We start from the raw sequence: 16,214 nt of genomic DNA on the forward strand, positions 1-16,214 counted from the left end.
GAAAGAGAGGAGGGCAGACACAAGAAAAGAATGATATGGGTGAAGTAAGAAGTAGCCAGCACTTCATTAACCCCTAACCGCCGGCTGATGTGTATAGCAGTCACGATTTTGGGCGCAGAGCAACGCCGGATGACGTGTATAGCCGAAAGTGTCTTCCCGCCACACTTTGAACTTTAATTTATCCTTACTCATCGATGGAACCACCTGGAGACGTGGGGATACTTTCATTTGAAAGAGGAAGAGTTGTTGATTCTTATGTATCTTTAATTTTTTCTCTATCTGTTATAATCTGGCAGATATTAGGGTTTGAAGTTAGGGTATCTTTTTCCATCATGGATATCCCCCGTAGGAAGAACATGCAACATCAGAAAACCCCTGGCGTGTAGGGGTTAAGAGAGGGGATGATGGTCATCACCACCTACCACTATATAAAAGAAAACAATGAAAGAAAATTTAGTTAAAGAGGAAATAAGCTTGGGTAGGCAATTTTGGCCTCTATCTTAATGACAGATGAATGGTTTTGATCTATCTTCTAGCCTTAGAAACCCTTACCTCAAGTTCATCTCTGGTTTCTCTGTCTCTTCCTTATTGTGCCCTTTTCATCACTTTCCACTAATTTAATCATGCTTATGTGTGTTTCTGATCATCATCATCATCATCTGGACCTCCTTTCCCATCCTAGGGCAGGATGAGGAGTTGCAATGTCCAGACAGCCCAAATTTGCCCAGTCCAATGGCCCATGCTTCCATTCACTCATCATTCAAGCCTTTGGAATCCTGGCTCTATTGGATAAGCCAAAAACATCCACCATGTTCTGTAGCTTCATATAAACATATTCGACAGAGTCAACCCGGACGCTGCTCTATTGGATAAGCCAAAAACATCCACCATGTTCTGTAGCTTCATATAAACATATTCGACAGAGTCAACCCGGACGCTGCCACATTTAAAAAGGGTGCCAAATCCCTGATCATGCACTTCTCCACACAACACTCATCCAACCAGCTCAATCTCTTGTCAGCTCCCTAGCCTCACCGATTTCCAAACCTATGTTCCTCACACACTCATCCACCATATCTCTCCACCTTCTCCTTGGCCTGCCTCGCCTCCTCCCTCCTTCAAGTTTGCTCAGATATACCTTTGTCACCACTCTACTGTTACCCATTGTCTCCACATGACCATACCATCTCAGTACACTCTCTACCTAGTGGCGGACTTCTAGGGGGAGGCGTGACGGGGGTTCCGCCGGCATTGATCGTGGGTCCAGGGCGAGATGGGGCTCGGGCCTGTGCTAGAGGGTACAGGGCATTGTGGTTCCCAGGCTGCCGCTTCCGCCCAATAGAGAGGGGCCCGAACCTGGGAGTAGTGCCCCAAGAGGCTGCCTTATCAGTGGGTGTATAATGGCAGGATAGTTACAGTGCCAAGGCGCGCTTGGAGGGTGTCCCTGCAGCTGTCCTGGCAGGGTGCCCCGAGGCCACTACCACAGCCACTGGTAAGCTGGTGGGCTAGGGGTCCCAGATCCATTGCCTGGACCTGGGACTGTGTAGCGAGTGGGGCCTGTGGTATGTCTATCCCCCTTTATTAATACTAAATATGACAAAACACAAGAATAAGTTTCAAAGCAAGCCTGAGGACAGTAAATCACCCAGGGGGATGAGGGTGGGTTCATGGAATGTGGAAATTTTTAGGGGAAGAGCGGGAGAAGTTGTTGAGGCATTCAGCAGGAGGTGGGTGGATGTGGTGTGTTTGCAGGAAGTCCGGTACAGGGGTGGATCAGCCAGAAAGATTGTTGGGAAGGACTGTTGCTATAAGTTGTTTTGGCAGGAGGGACAGACGAATATGGAGGTGTTAGTGTGATGGTTGCGGAGAAGTGGGTGGAATATGTTATGGATGTTTTGAGAGTAAGCGATAGGATATTGGTAGTGAAAATTCTGTTGGGCAGAAAGATAGCTGCGATTATATCGGCATATGCTCCACAGACAGGACTGGATGAAGCAGAGAAAGATAGATTTTGGGATGATTTAATACGTGAAGTGGGTGGTATGAGGGATGATGAGATAGTGGTTTTGGGACGGGACTTAAATGGTCATGTAGGTGAAACAGCACAAGGTTATGAAGGAGTGCATGGGGGATGTAAGTATGGTCTAAGTAATACAGAAAGGGAAAGGATACTCGAGTTTGGGGAGGCAACGGACATGATTGTGTGCAACACACATTATAGGAAAAGAGACAGTAGGTTAATTACGTATGAGTCTCAGGGAAATAGCAGTCAGATAGATTATTTTCTGGTTAGGAAAGCCAATAGGAGGTTAGTGAAGGATGTTAAAGTTATAGGAAGTGAGGAGTGTGTGCAGCAGCACAAACTATAGATTTGTGATACAGTGCTTAAAGAACGAGTGGTGAAAAAACGGACTTATGTACCTAGGAGGAAAATATGGAAGCTGAAAAACCAAGTAGTATGGGATGCCTTCTATAACGAGTTGAGGAGAGTGGTGGCTGAACAGGGAGCTGTAGACAGAGGCATTAATGAACAGTACAGAGCCCTCAAGAACAATCTCTTGAGAGTTACTGATGTAACATGCGGTTGGACAAGAGGACCACCAAGACATAAAGTAACTTGGTGGTGGGATGAGGGTGTAGAAGCTGCAGTTAAGGAGAAAAGAAGGCTTTTCCGGGAATGGAAGAAGGGTGGTAGCAAAGAAAAATATTTGGTTGCCAAGCGTAGGGCTAGAAGAGAGGTATACAGGGCAAAGTCTGAGTCACAGAGACTTTTACTTGATAACCTAAATCATGGGAAAAGGAAAAATATGATATTTAGGGTGGCAGGTCAGGTGAAGAGGGATAATCGGGATATTATAGGTGAACAGTGTGTGAAGAATGATGAAGTAAGGGTAGTGATGAACAGTGAGGATATTAAAGATGCATGGAGAGAGTATTATAACTGGTTGTTGAATGAGGAGTTTGACTGGGACAGGGAAGGTTTGGAGCCTGCAGATTCAGTGTCTGGCCCTTGGCCATTGATTGATGCTGCTACTGTGAGTGAGGCAATAGGCAGGATGAAGGTGGGGAAGGCAGCAGGTGTGTCTCAGTTGACTGCCGAAATGTTGAAGGCCTCCGGAGATATAGGGGTGAGGTTAGTCACTGACCTGATAAATATGATTATTTATGAGTGTGTTGTCCCAGATGATTGGCTGAAGAGTGTAACTGTAAATGTGTTTAAAGGGAAGGGTGATGACCTGGAAAGAAGAAAATACAGAGGTATAAAGCTTTTAGATCAGATAATGAAGGTAATGGAGAGAGTTTTAGAAGGTATGATTAGAGAGTGAATATTGATGAGATGCAGTTTTGGTTTATGCAGGTAGGGGGACCACTGATGCCATATTCATTGTTCAACAGCTTCAGAAAAAATATATTGGTAGAAGAGATCTGTATTTTGTTTTAGTTGATTTGGAAAAGGCCTTTGACAGAGTCCCTAGAGAGGTGGTGAAGTGGGCAATGAGAAAGCTTGGCTTGGAGGAATGGCTTTGGTTAGGGTGGTTATGGCTATGTATGTGGGTGCTCACACCCAGGTAAGTGAATGGAGATTTGAGTGATGAGTTTTCCGTGAATGTTGGTGTGCATCAGGGGTCAGTTTTAGGTCCCATGTTGTTATCATGGTACTTGAAGCCCTTTCACGTGACTTTAGAAATGGACTCCCATGGGAGTTGTTGTATGCTGATGATTTGGTGTTGACTGCAGAGAGCGAAAGGGAGGTGGAGGAAAGGTTTAGGAAGTGGAGAGATGGTATGGGGCACAAGGGTTTAAGGGTAAATGCAGATAAAACAAAAGTGATGATATCTAGGGTTGGTGGCGGTGCTGTCAAAGACGCGGGAGAGTGGCCATGTGCAGTTTGCCACAAGGGCGCGGGAAGTAATTCCATCTTGTGCGGTGTTTGTGATAAATGGGTGCATAAGAGATGTAGTGGTATCAGAGGTAGACTGTGAGATAATGCTGATTTTATGTGTACAACGTGTCGGGGAGAGCAGGTGGATATTGTCAGACGTGGAAGGATTGAACTTGCTGGTGAATCTCTTGAGTGTGTGGAAGAGTTTTGTTATTTGGGAGACATGTGTGCTGGAGGTGGGGCTGGAGCTAGCTCTGTGGCTAGGGTGAGAAGTGGTTGGCAGAAGTTCAGGGAGCTCTTGCCTCTCGTGACATTGAGTGGACTCTCCCTATGTGCTAAGGGGTCTTTGTATGCAGCATGTGTTAGGAGTGTAATGCTGTATGGTAATGAGACCTGGACAGTGAAGAAGGAGGATATTCGTCGGCTCAGACGTACAGAAATGACAATGATTAGGTGGATGTGTAGTGTGTTCCTGCATCCAAGTCCTGAGGGGGCTGGGTTTACGATGGAAGAGTTGAGAGGTAGGATGGGACTGGAGTGTATTGGTGTTGTGATAAGGAGAGGTAGATTGAGATGGTTTGGACCTGTGGAGAGGATGGGGGATGATAATTGGGTGAGGAAGGTGAGAAGTGTTAATACTGGGGATGGGGTTATGAGGGGTAGACCGAGAAAGACATGGGACGAGGTCATTAAGTGTTACCTCAGGGTTAAGGGACTGAACAGGGAGGCTGCAGTGGATTGTGCAGCATGGAGAGCCGCCATTAGGTGACCAAGGCTGATGCATGCAAGCATGTTGGAACCTTTAAAAATGAAACAAAATGAAACGACCGACTTTCTCATTCCACATCTTTCACGAATCACATTATTTTGCATCCTATCCACCCTCTGTACTCCACATACATTCCTCAGCAGTCCCATCTCCACTGCTCTTACTCTGCACTTTTCATTTTCATGCCACACCATAGTCTCACATCCATACGTTAAAGATGGCACTAACACTCCTTCACATAAGCCTCGTGCAGCTGCAACACTCAAGCCTCTGTTTCTTATCAAGGCCTTCATTGCATCAGCTACTTTTCTTCCTTGTGTCACTCTACTTTCCACTTCTTTTGCACATTTTCCTCTCTTTTCTATCACTGTACCCAGGTATTTGAACTCTCTCACCAATTCCAGTTTCTCTCCATTCACTATAACATTACACTGGGAGTCATCTTTTCTCTCAATAACCATCACTTTATTCTTAAGGCATGATGCTCACAAACATCAGCAAAACTCTGCACTAGCCTACCAAGTTCTTGTCTGGTACTTGGAAGCAGTACTGCATCATCAGCATACAACAAATTTGAGATATTCCATCCATCACCATTCATTTTCTAAATATAACATTTAAATCTTGTCCTCTAAGCTCCTTTTCCCAATCTATTTCTAAGAAGTACTTCTTTAGGTCATGGTAGTTGCCCTTTTTGTAGCTGAGGCTCTTTTTGTAACTATCATGACTGTTAACTACTGTATGTTATATGCAATCCTGAAGTTGCAATTTAATACTGCATAATCGCTTTGCTGAATGGAGGGTGATACGTTATACTGTCACTATCATTTTCTTGCCTAATATATATAAGATCTAGTGCTGATGGATCATCAAGTCCTCTTTTTCCGGTGTGTTCCTTTACATTTGTTAGGAAAAACTCCTACACAAGGTCCAGGAGCTTTTGGTCCCAACAGCTTGCATGGCTTCTTACATCTAGAGTGTTCCAATTTATATTTGTGTTGAAATCTCCAGTTAATATAATTCTTTCAGTTTTCTCTTCCACTCTATGTAGAAATGCTCCTAAACTCTGAATTACACTCTCTGCCAGGTCTTCATATTCGCCTCTTTCCCAAGTGTTTGTTCTGGGTGGGATGTATAAATCTGCCACAGTTAATTTCCCTTCAGATGTATTGATCTCTACTGCAATCAGTTCCACTTGTGAGGGCATATCTAGTTCTATTTCTCTGACTTGTAGATTTTTCTCTGTTAATATTATAATTCCTCTTCCATTTTTTTTAAATAAAATATGTTCTCCATATATTGTATTCCTCTAAGTTTACGGTATCATTTGATATCCCTGGGGTTAATTCTGTTTCAGTTTGGCAAATAATATGTGGTTGCTTTTCTCTGGTATAAAATTTCATCTCTAATAGTTTAGATACCATTGCATCTACATCTGAGTACATAACTTAATCATCTTGTTTATATACTTGCCATAGCCTGAATCTACCACCTTCCTTCGTTTTATTCCCTGTTGGTTATGTACCACTTTCATACCTGCAATCCAATTACTTTGTAAAAAAATTTTTTCGTCCTCTGATCTTTCCTCATTTTTTATTTTTGCTTCCTCCCTTTTCTCCTTTAGTGTTCCCAATTCCTCTTGAGCTAGGCATCTTTTTATCAGTACTTTTTTGAATTCCTCTTTTTCCATGAGCTTGCTGGAATTTTTTAATATTTCCTCTACAGTGATTGCACTCTGGAATGTTACTTGCAATGTGTGTGTGTGTGTGTGTGTGTGTGTGTGTGTATACCTAATTGTGATATACAGGAAATGAGCTACGCTCGTGGGGTCCCGTCTCTGTTTCTCAATAAGTCAAATTTAGCTTCAAACTCGTTTAAGTTTTTAGACTGGACGATCTCTTTGTCCTGGCTATTCCACAGGTCTATATAGCTATTAGGAAAACTCTATTTCTTGATATCCTTCAAGCAACTTGGTTTCTTCAGTTTCATTCCGTGTCCTCTTGTTACTCTCTTATCCCATAAAAACAGATCTTTGTCAATTTTATCTACTCCCACCATGGTCCTGAACACTGCAATCATGCCTCCTCTCTTTCTCCTTTCTTCTAAGGAAGGCAAACCCTGCTTTTCCAACCTCTCTCTGTACGACAGATCTGCCAGACTGGGGACCATTTTGGTTGCTGTTCTATGTATTCTCTCAATCTTGTTTACATCTTTCTTTTTGTGTGGGGACCACACTACTGCTGCATATTCTAACCTGGGGTGAATCATGGCCACTATCAATTTTTTCATCATCTCCCCATCCAAATAATGAAAGGCTACTCATATTTTAGTCAGGTGTTTATACGTCTCTCTAACTGCCTTGTTAATGTGTTTTTCAGGTGACAAACTGTCCTGGACCAGCACTCCCAAATCTTTCTCTCCTCTCGCTTTTGTAATTGGTTCATTACCCATCAAATAATTCAATGATGGCCTCTTGGTAATTTTACACATTTCCAATATTTTATATTTCTTTGCATTAAATTTCATTTCCCACATCCAGCTCCAATCGTGTGTGTGTGTGTGTGTGTGTGTGTGTGTGTGTGTGTGTGTGTGTGTGTATTTACCTATTTGTAGTATACAGGAATTGAGCAATGCTCGTGTTGTCCTGTCTCCATATCCACATTTATCAAGTCTACCTTTACACACATGAATGTTTTTCTCATGCACCAACTCTTTGTCTAAGTCGTTCCAAATATTTAAGTATTTACCTAATATACCTAATTGTGATATACATGGAATGTACTATGCTCGTGGGTTTCCGTCGCTGTTTCTCAATAAGTCGAATTTAACTTTAAACTCGTTTAAGTTTTTAGACTGGACGATCTCTTTGTCCAGGCTATTCCATAAGTCTATACTTCTGTAAGGAAAGCTATATTTCTTGATATCCTTCAAGCAGCTTGACTTTTTCAATTTCATTCCATGTCCTCTTGTTGCTCTCTTATCCCATACAAACAGATCTTCTTTGTCAATTTTATCTACTCCCACCATGGTCCTGAACACCGCAATCATGTCTCCCCTCTTTCTCCTTTCCTCTAACGAAGGCAAATCCAGTTTTTCCAGCCTCTCTCTGTATGACAGGTCTGTCAGACTGGGGACCATCTTGGTTGCTGTTCTTTGTATTCTCTCAATCTTGTTTATATCTTTCTTTTTGTGTGGGGACCACACTACCGCTGCATATTCTAACCTGGGGCGGATCATTGCCACTATCAATTTTTTCATCATTTCCTCATCCATATAATGAAATGCTACTCTTATGTTAGTCAAGAGTTTATAAGTCTCTCCAACTATCTTGTTCATGTGCTTTTCTGGTGACAAACTATCTTGGACCTGCACTCCCAAATCTTTCTCTTCTCTCCTTTTTGTGATTAATTCATTACCCAAAAAATAATTCAGTGATGGTCTCCAGGTACTTTTACCCATTTCCAATATTTTACATTTCTTTACATTAAATTTCATTTCCCACGTCCGGCTCCAATTGTGTATCCTATCCAAATCCTCCTGCAGTATTTTACAATCCTCCTCAACCTCTATCTTCCTCAAGATCTTTACATCATCAGCAAACAGACTTGCATAACTGTTCACTCCATCTACCATATCATTTACATAAATCAGGAACATTACTGGCGCCAACACTGAGCCTTGAGGGACTCCACTTGTTACTTCCCTCCATCCAGACATCTTTTCCTTTATTACTGTCCTCATTTGTCTGTCTCTCAAAAAGTCTCTCATCCATTCCAGAAGTTTCCCCTTTGGTCCTCCTATATATATTCTAGTTTCCACATTAGTCTCTTATGAGGTACCTTGTCAAAGGCCTTCTCTTAAATCTAAGTACACACAATCCACCCAACCATCTCTCTCCTGTACCACATCAATCGCTCTTGAGTAAAAGCTCAACAAGTTAGAAACACATGACCTTCCACTTCTGAATCCAAACTGACATTCAGCCAAAATATTCATCTCTTCCAGATATTTTATCCATCTGTCTTTCAGGTGTGTGTGTGTGTGTGTGTGTGTGTGTGTGTGTGTGTGTGTGTGTGTGTGTGTGTGTGTGTATATACAATGTTGGGGGAGGAGTTAACTTACTTAGTGATTTTCAGAAACCATTGTGTAAGGCTACGTCTCTCCACAGGTGCACCAGACCGCCATGAACACCCAGACTCATCCACTTGCTCATCAGCCAGCACAGTTTGGTCCACAGGGTCCCAGTTCACCATTGCCTGCAACATAAATACACTCAGGCTCCTAAGGCTCACTATTGTCCATCCATCTATCATCCAATCCAGTTCTGTTCCAAAAGAAGTGAGCAAGAATTTGCTAGGCTAAATTTACGAAGAGAACCAGTATTTCCTTGCCCCTGTGTTGTATTAAAAGAGCAGTAAGACTAAACCACCCATCAGAAGTTGACCCTTATGGTTCACATTCAGGTGGAGTGCCTTAACTCACAAGACCATCAGACGTCTCTTAAGCTGTATGAAGGCAAGTACAGTTACCTCTCAACTAACACGAGTTTAAAAAACGCATTTTCGTTTTAACACGAGCAAATATTTAAGGAAATATGTTTAACTAACAAGGGTTTCTCGATTTAACGTGACTTTACACGTATGTGATGGTTTCAAATTAGTCACGCGTGCCTTGGACAGTCCCAAGCTGATAGACCGTGTGTGGCAGTTTATGAATAAATACAATTTTTTATTTGTCTGTTGTTTAAACTGGTTTTATTTGAACTATAATATTTGAAAATGAAGTTTGGCCCCATTCTGAACAATTTGGCTCATTTTCAGACAAAATTTGCCAGGAAAGTGATGGCAGATTTAAACTGTTACAACTTGATGCTGCAGAACAGAAAAAAGAAAACCACTCAGACCAAGATGGAGCAATTCTTTATGAAGAAGACAGAAAACTTAAAAGGAGTTATTTTCATCACCAGTAGCACGGAAGTCAGAGGAAGAGGAAGAGGAAGGACAGCAAAGAGAGGAGGGACAACAAATTTAGGGTGGGGAGCGGCGGGAGGTGGGGTACCGGGGTAAGAAGGGACAGCAGCAGACGATGAGTGATGCATAGATGAAGTGAGGCTGTGTGTTGTTATTGTTTGTGACCTACTTACTGTAATGAAAATGTTGCTTTTACTGTAGTGTTTTTATGACCTACTAATGCATTAATAATGTTGAGGAACTTTCACAATGCCGTGAATGAAGCAGAATTGAAAGAGAATCCACGTAAAAAACGAAAACAGTGTGTATTTGGGGAGAAGTAAACAACGCTTCGGCCCAACTAGGGCTCAAATGTTGTTTATTTCTCCCCAGATATACTGTTTTTGTTTTTTACATGGACTTTCCTTCAAGTGAATATTGTTGCTTTTAAGTTTAGAGTAGCATAACTCCCAAAATGGGTAGACTTTCCCAGAGTCCAGGAACGTAACCCCCAATATTACTATTGTTTCTTATAGGAAAATTATGTTAAAAAAAAGCGTTTTTAACTAACGTGACATCTCCAGGAACCTTACCCTCGCATTATTTGAGAGGTTACTGTACATCAGCATACAGCACGCAGGTCCACCCTTAATCTTAATGTCTGCATCAGATAACTGCTTAATAAAGTAGAAAATATTCAAGTTTGACAGGGAAATGTTCATAATGCTGTGTGACATTACTTGGAAAAGAATCTAGAGTTATTCTAACCATGAGAAGGTTAATAGTGACAGTATCAATGACGCTAATCTGCTGACATTATACATAGTTCATTCTTGCAACATCCTGATAATTTCACTCATCTCAAGACAGACTTTTTGAACTAGAGGGATTAAACGTAGTATTAATAAACCTTCAATGAAAGAGGGCTTTCTTATGCAGACTAAAACTGTATGGTGCCGGCATGAGTAAAGGGGCTAACCTTGGGCAACAAAAAGAAACATTCTCCACACTCTACAATCAATGTTATCACATCAGTGATGTCCTATGATTCCAGGGCATGAGCCTGGATCCTAATACCCACCACAACACACTGCAGACTATACAGATCAATGCTCTATGAATCATCAGTGGCTGCAGAAATGCCACTCCCACAATTCACTTATGCTTTGAAATTACGGTTTTCCTTGTTAGAGAATGTCTTGAGATCAGAGGGACACATCTCTAAGCAGTAGCCCATGCTAACAATCATCACCTGTCATTTATGACTGAGCCATACAACAAAACAAAGCACATAAAGCAATCAACACATAAACATTACCAGACCCTCTTCAACAACATCGCAACTCCAGATATTCTAACACTTGCACTGAAGAAACACCTACACATTCATTTCACATGCAGGCATATACAACACCTCCATCAGACCATTATACAATAAGGCCCCCTTCCTAACATCCACCCATCTGAGGTATCCTTAAAAAAAAAGAGATGGTCTGCTAGACCAGACATGACGGGTTGAACAAAAGCAACAACAGCCACACACAGGAAGCTCTGGTGTGCAATGAACCTGGAAAATACATAATAATTATTGTGCTGAATATTACAAGTGCTGAAAAATACAAAAAGCAAGTGAATGAATTATTGCCATGCAATACAAAGTCCCCTACTGGATGATAACCATACATATGTACTGCGTACACAATGTGGCTACGACAGCAGTACATATGTACTGTGCATACAATATGGGTTTGTAAAGAAGGAGGAGGTGGAGAAGGCAGTAAAGAAGATGAAAACAGGGAATGCTGCAGGTATGGATGGGTGTGCTGTGGAATGCCTGAAGGGTAGTGGAGTGACTATTGTTGACTGGTTAGTAGGACAGTTGAATATGTGCTTTGTGAAAGGCATGGTGCCAATTGACTGGACAAGTGCTTGTGTGGTCCCGCTGTATAAAGGCAAGGGTGATAAGTATGAATGTACTAGCTTTAGGGGTATAAGTCTGTTGAGTGTTGTAGGTAAGGTGTATGGTAGAATGTTAATTATGAGAGTTAGAGAGGGTACAGAGGGAGTGATTGGTGATGAGCAGTGTGGCTTTAGGAGAGGGAGGGGATGCATGGATCAGATGTTTGCTGTGAGACAAATGTGTGAAAAGTATTTAGCGAAAGGCAAGGATGTGTTTTGGGCATTCATGGATTTAGAGAAAGCGTATGATAGAATTGATAGGGAGGCTTTGTGGACTGTTTTAAGATTGTATGGACTTGGTGGTAGGTTACTAAAGGGGGTGAAAAGTTTCTATGTAAATAGTAAAGATTTTATGTAAAGCATGAGTAAGAGTGGGAAATGCTGTGAGTGATTGGTTTCCCGTGAAAGCGGGGCTGCGACAGGGATGTTTGATGTCGCCTTGGTTGTTTAATATTTATATGGATGGTGTTGTAAGGGAGATGAATGCAAGAGTTTTACGTGGAGGTCTGAGTCTGGTGAATGTTGATGGTGAAGGGTGGAATCTGAAGCAGCTGCTGTTTGCAGATGATACTACACTGGTGACTGAATCAGAAGAGAGATTGAGACAGTTGGTAGAGAAGTTTGGAAGGGTGTGTGATAGGAGGAAATTGAAAGTAAATGAGAATAAGAGTAAAGTGATGAAGTTGTTGTTGTTGTTGATGTTCTCCCAAGTGGTCTGACCGAACCAATCCCACCCTCCTCTGGGAAATAGTGGCCCCATAGGGCCGCCCAGGCGACCGAAGCCAATCCCAGGCTAAAGCGAGGAGGATGGACCCTGCTGGGGAGATGAGGGCATGAGTGTTTGATCTCGCGGCCAAGTGCCACGAGCCCCAGTCTACGTTACCACCACAAGGGAGGGGCCGCACTCACATCAGACTCGTCCTGAAGGGACCAAAAAGTGGAGGGAATGACATGCACATTATGGGGAACTTTGGCACTCCTCTTGTGCCGCGGGTTTAATGCACATGCCAACGGTGTAAGTCCGACATGTTACCACATCATACTGTAACGTGTTCACTGGACATACAACAGTTGCTCTAGCCCAACAGGTTTGAGACACTGTACAGACAATACTCATACCCTGCACAGGGCATAGTGATGAAGTGTACGAGGTTAGTAGATGGCAGGAGGATGAATATAGTTCTGAATGGTGAGTTGCTTGAGGAGGTAGAGTGTTTTAAATATTTAGGGTCACATGTTGCTGTGGATGGAAGAACAGATGCAGAAGTGAAGTTTAGAATGAATGAAGTAGGTAAGATGCTGGGAGGAATGAAAAAAGTGTTTAGATGTCGTTCGCTTAGAATAGATGTAAAGAGAAGGCTGTATGAGGGTGTTGTGGTACCGACTGCATTATATGGGGCTGAAACATGGAATATGGGTGTAGCAGAGAGGAAAAGTTTGAATGTAATGGAGATGCGGTGTCTGAGGAGTATGTGTGAAGTGACGCGTATGGATCGAGTGCGAAATGATGAAGTGCGAAGGAGAACTGGAGTTGTTCGAGAGATGGCTGGTAGAGTTGAGCAGAGGGTGTTGCGATGGTTTGGGCATATGGAGAGAATGGATAATGAGCGATTGGTGAAAAAGATAACTAGATCTGATGGGAGAGGTTAAGGCTGAGAGGGAGACCACGAATAGGATGGATGGACAGTGTGAAGAGAGCGCTGGATGCGAGAGGGATCTCTGTTGAGCAAGGAAGAGTGGCTGTGCGTGACAGAAATAAATGGAGAGAAATTGTGAATGAATACATGATGACGCAGCCCTGAGGGGATATTCTCCTGCATTTGGTCTGACCAGCTAGTCAGGTCAGATGCGGGTAAGGGGATGGGTCTATTATGATATGGCAGGGGTAAACCAGCTCTGCTGTCGGGCCCTGCTGCGGATGTCACTGACTGCACTGCACAGTTGACCCTTGTGCGGTGTGGTGCAGTGAGGATCTGTCCCTTCTCCCCTTTGGGGCTAAGATGCAAATGAATGTGTTTGAATGGATGAGTAAATGGGGAGTGTGTCATCCTGTCTCGGCTACCTCCCTTTCCTTGGGGGAAGCAGCCTAGGTATATAGATAAAAAGACCTTGATCCTGGGAGCAGATGGCTGGTTCTTGTGGGCAACAAACCGTCATAGTACAGGGAACACTTGTGGGTAGTTATAGCAAAATCTGTTCACCAATGTGGAAGTTACAAGGTGGACACGAATGTAGGTACAGCTGTTAAGTATGACAGTACCCGACCATGTGTGAGCCCTAAGTGTGACCTTGATTTTGGAAGTACAGTCAAGTCACCTCAGGCGCGGCTAATTGGTTCTGGACTGCGCCCGTGCCATAGACAACTGTGCCATAGAAATAACTAAACCTATGGGAAAAATGGTATTTGGTTCTGGACATTCGCCCAAAGTCCCCCTTTTCACCCCACTTTTTCTCACTTTACACACGCACACAATCAAGCAATCAGTCAATGCACGTATTACACGTAACAATAGGCATAAAAAACAGGAGGGTGATCAGCCTTATGTCTACTTGGGCAATACCACATGCTGCAGATCGAGCAAAAAAAAGCTCGGCCAAGTAGACACAGATCAGCTGACCGACCAAAACATTAAAGATGGCGGAGGCTGCCTGGTCAAGCACTGATTGAAGAAGCATATTTGATAAAGTTTTCATGTTCAAGTGTCAACAAAACTCACATTTCAGACATTAATAACCATTCTTATATATGTGATGATGATGATGGGATGCATTATACTTCGTCTTAGCTCAGAGATAGGTGCTTCGTCACTAACCCGTTCACAGTGGTTTTGCGAACAAACCTATAAACTAGTCACAATACTTAACATAATGAATTTGGTGAAATTTAACCTCCTCATAAGAGAGAAAAAAGCCCACAGTTGGAGCTGAAGTGGTCGCCATCTTCTTTGTTTACAAACGGGAGAGAGTGCCGATCACCAGGGGAATTTGCCCACACATTTCAAACCTTGCCGCACCTGCACCATAGGTACCTTATGCATGTGGTTCGTTTTGGGGGGGTATGGCACCTTGCCATGTCATACAAAACCATACCATAGAAGCACGCACCAAAGGCAACTTGACTATAGATGGCTGGTTGTTGCATGCAACACACCATCATGTTATAGGGAACAATTGTGTGAGGTTATTTCAAAATCTGCCCAAGCATGTGGAAGTTATAGAGTGCACACAAAATTACGGACAGACTGACAGTGTACTGACAGAATCACGCAAACCAATAGTCGCCGATTGGTTTGACCGGTAGGGGACTAACAAGTTCTTTCATAAACGGAAGTGAGATTTCCTCCACTGTTTGAGGCAACAATAAATTTTTAGTGCTTCAGTTTCCTGCCTTCTTGCCCTTAGAGTAACCTAAAAGTAAACACTGCCCTTTTCAGGGCACTGTAGAGGGATGTTCAACCTCATTCCATGTCATACTCCAGCTATCTTAGTTCTTCTGAGGATATCCCATCATCCACTTTTATTTTGCACATCTATAGCATCATTCTCATGTTTCATTCCAGTCACCTTATATCCTCCTTTGATTCACTGCCAAACATGACACTATTAGTACTGGAACCAAATATTTTCCCATTTGTGGATGATGAAAACACTCAAAATGATGGGACAGGTATCAATTTTATAAGCTTTTTCATCCACTATGCAACATAAACATGCTATTCCTACACTACCAGTAAAACTGAATAAAGCCATTCCAACAATTACCGATATCTATTCTTTTCACTTGTAATCCAATCCTTACTTTATGTCAAGTTACATAAAATGACTTGCTATACAATGAGTGGCAAGATAAATGGTTTCTTGTGACCAAGGAAATGCTTACAGTATCAGCAGCCAAAAACAAACTCCATTGCTAGACCTAACAATGACTATAAACAAAGGCTCACCTGGTCTTGGTACGCAAGGCCAGCATGTAAGAGCCTAAGGAAGAGGTGCTGTGTCCAAGTGTAGTACGATGGGTGACATGTTGCAAGCTCTCGGTCCCAGTCATACCTGCACCCCAATTCCCGCAGCTGTGACTTCATGTGGGCAATGTTACTGTATGTCCACTGCTTGGGTTGTGCTCCTCGTTCTAGTGCTGCATTTTCTGCTGGAAGTCCAAATGCATCCCATCCCATTGGATGGATTACCTGCAAATGACCACTTTATTACACACTAAACATTAATTCTTAACCTCTTCAATATGAAAAAGCAGTATTTGCTTTATTCAAGAGAGAGTAGGCTGATTGTATATGAGTTTGGGGGTAGCAGTCGCCAGACTGATTATTTCCTGGTCAGGAGGGCTGATGGCAGGTTCGTGAAGGATAAAGTTATTGAATGTGGAGAGTCTGCAGCAACAAAAATTACTGATATGTGACACTGTGCTGAAGAAGAGGACCTATGTACAAAGGAGGAAAATATGGAAGTTGAAAAACCAAGCAGTGGTAGGTGGGCGCGCTCACCATCCACTCACTCGATGTAGTGCTGCTTTGTGTGTATGCCCTTTCCTTTCTTCCATCCTCCCTCTTTTGTCATTCCTTCCTTCATTCTTTCCTCTTCCTTCTGACTATGGGGGCTCTACACTGAGTGACAAGCCAAATGGTTTCCTGTTCACCTG

General features: G+C 42.7%; 1 protein-coding gene across 1 annotated transcript in view; it reads right to left on the bottom strand.

Moving 5' to 3' along the window:
- Positions 1-16,214, bottom strand: part of LeuRS-m (Leucyl-tRNA synthetase, mitochondrial) — a 370,394-nt gene that overhangs the window by 308,503 nt on the left and 45,677 nt on the right. Inside the window, exons 3-4 of the mRNA XM_080284805.1 lie at positions 15,505-15,747; positions 8,775-8,908 (exon numbers count right to left, since the gene is read on the bottom strand). Coding sequence (XP_080140931.1) covers positions 8,775-8,908; positions 15,505-15,747 — 377 coding nt within the window. The remainder of the gene's footprint in view (positions 1-8,774; positions 8,909-15,504; positions 15,748-16,214) is intronic.

Source organism: Coenobita brevimanus, chromosome 13, assembly GCF_032717465.1.
Source record: "Coenobita brevimanus isolate Jiangsu-jjx chromosome 13, ASM3271746v2, whole genome shotgun sequence".
NCBI classification, from domain to species: Eukaryota; Metazoa; Arthropoda; class Malacostraca; order Decapoda; family Coenobitidae; genus Coenobita; species Coenobita brevimanus.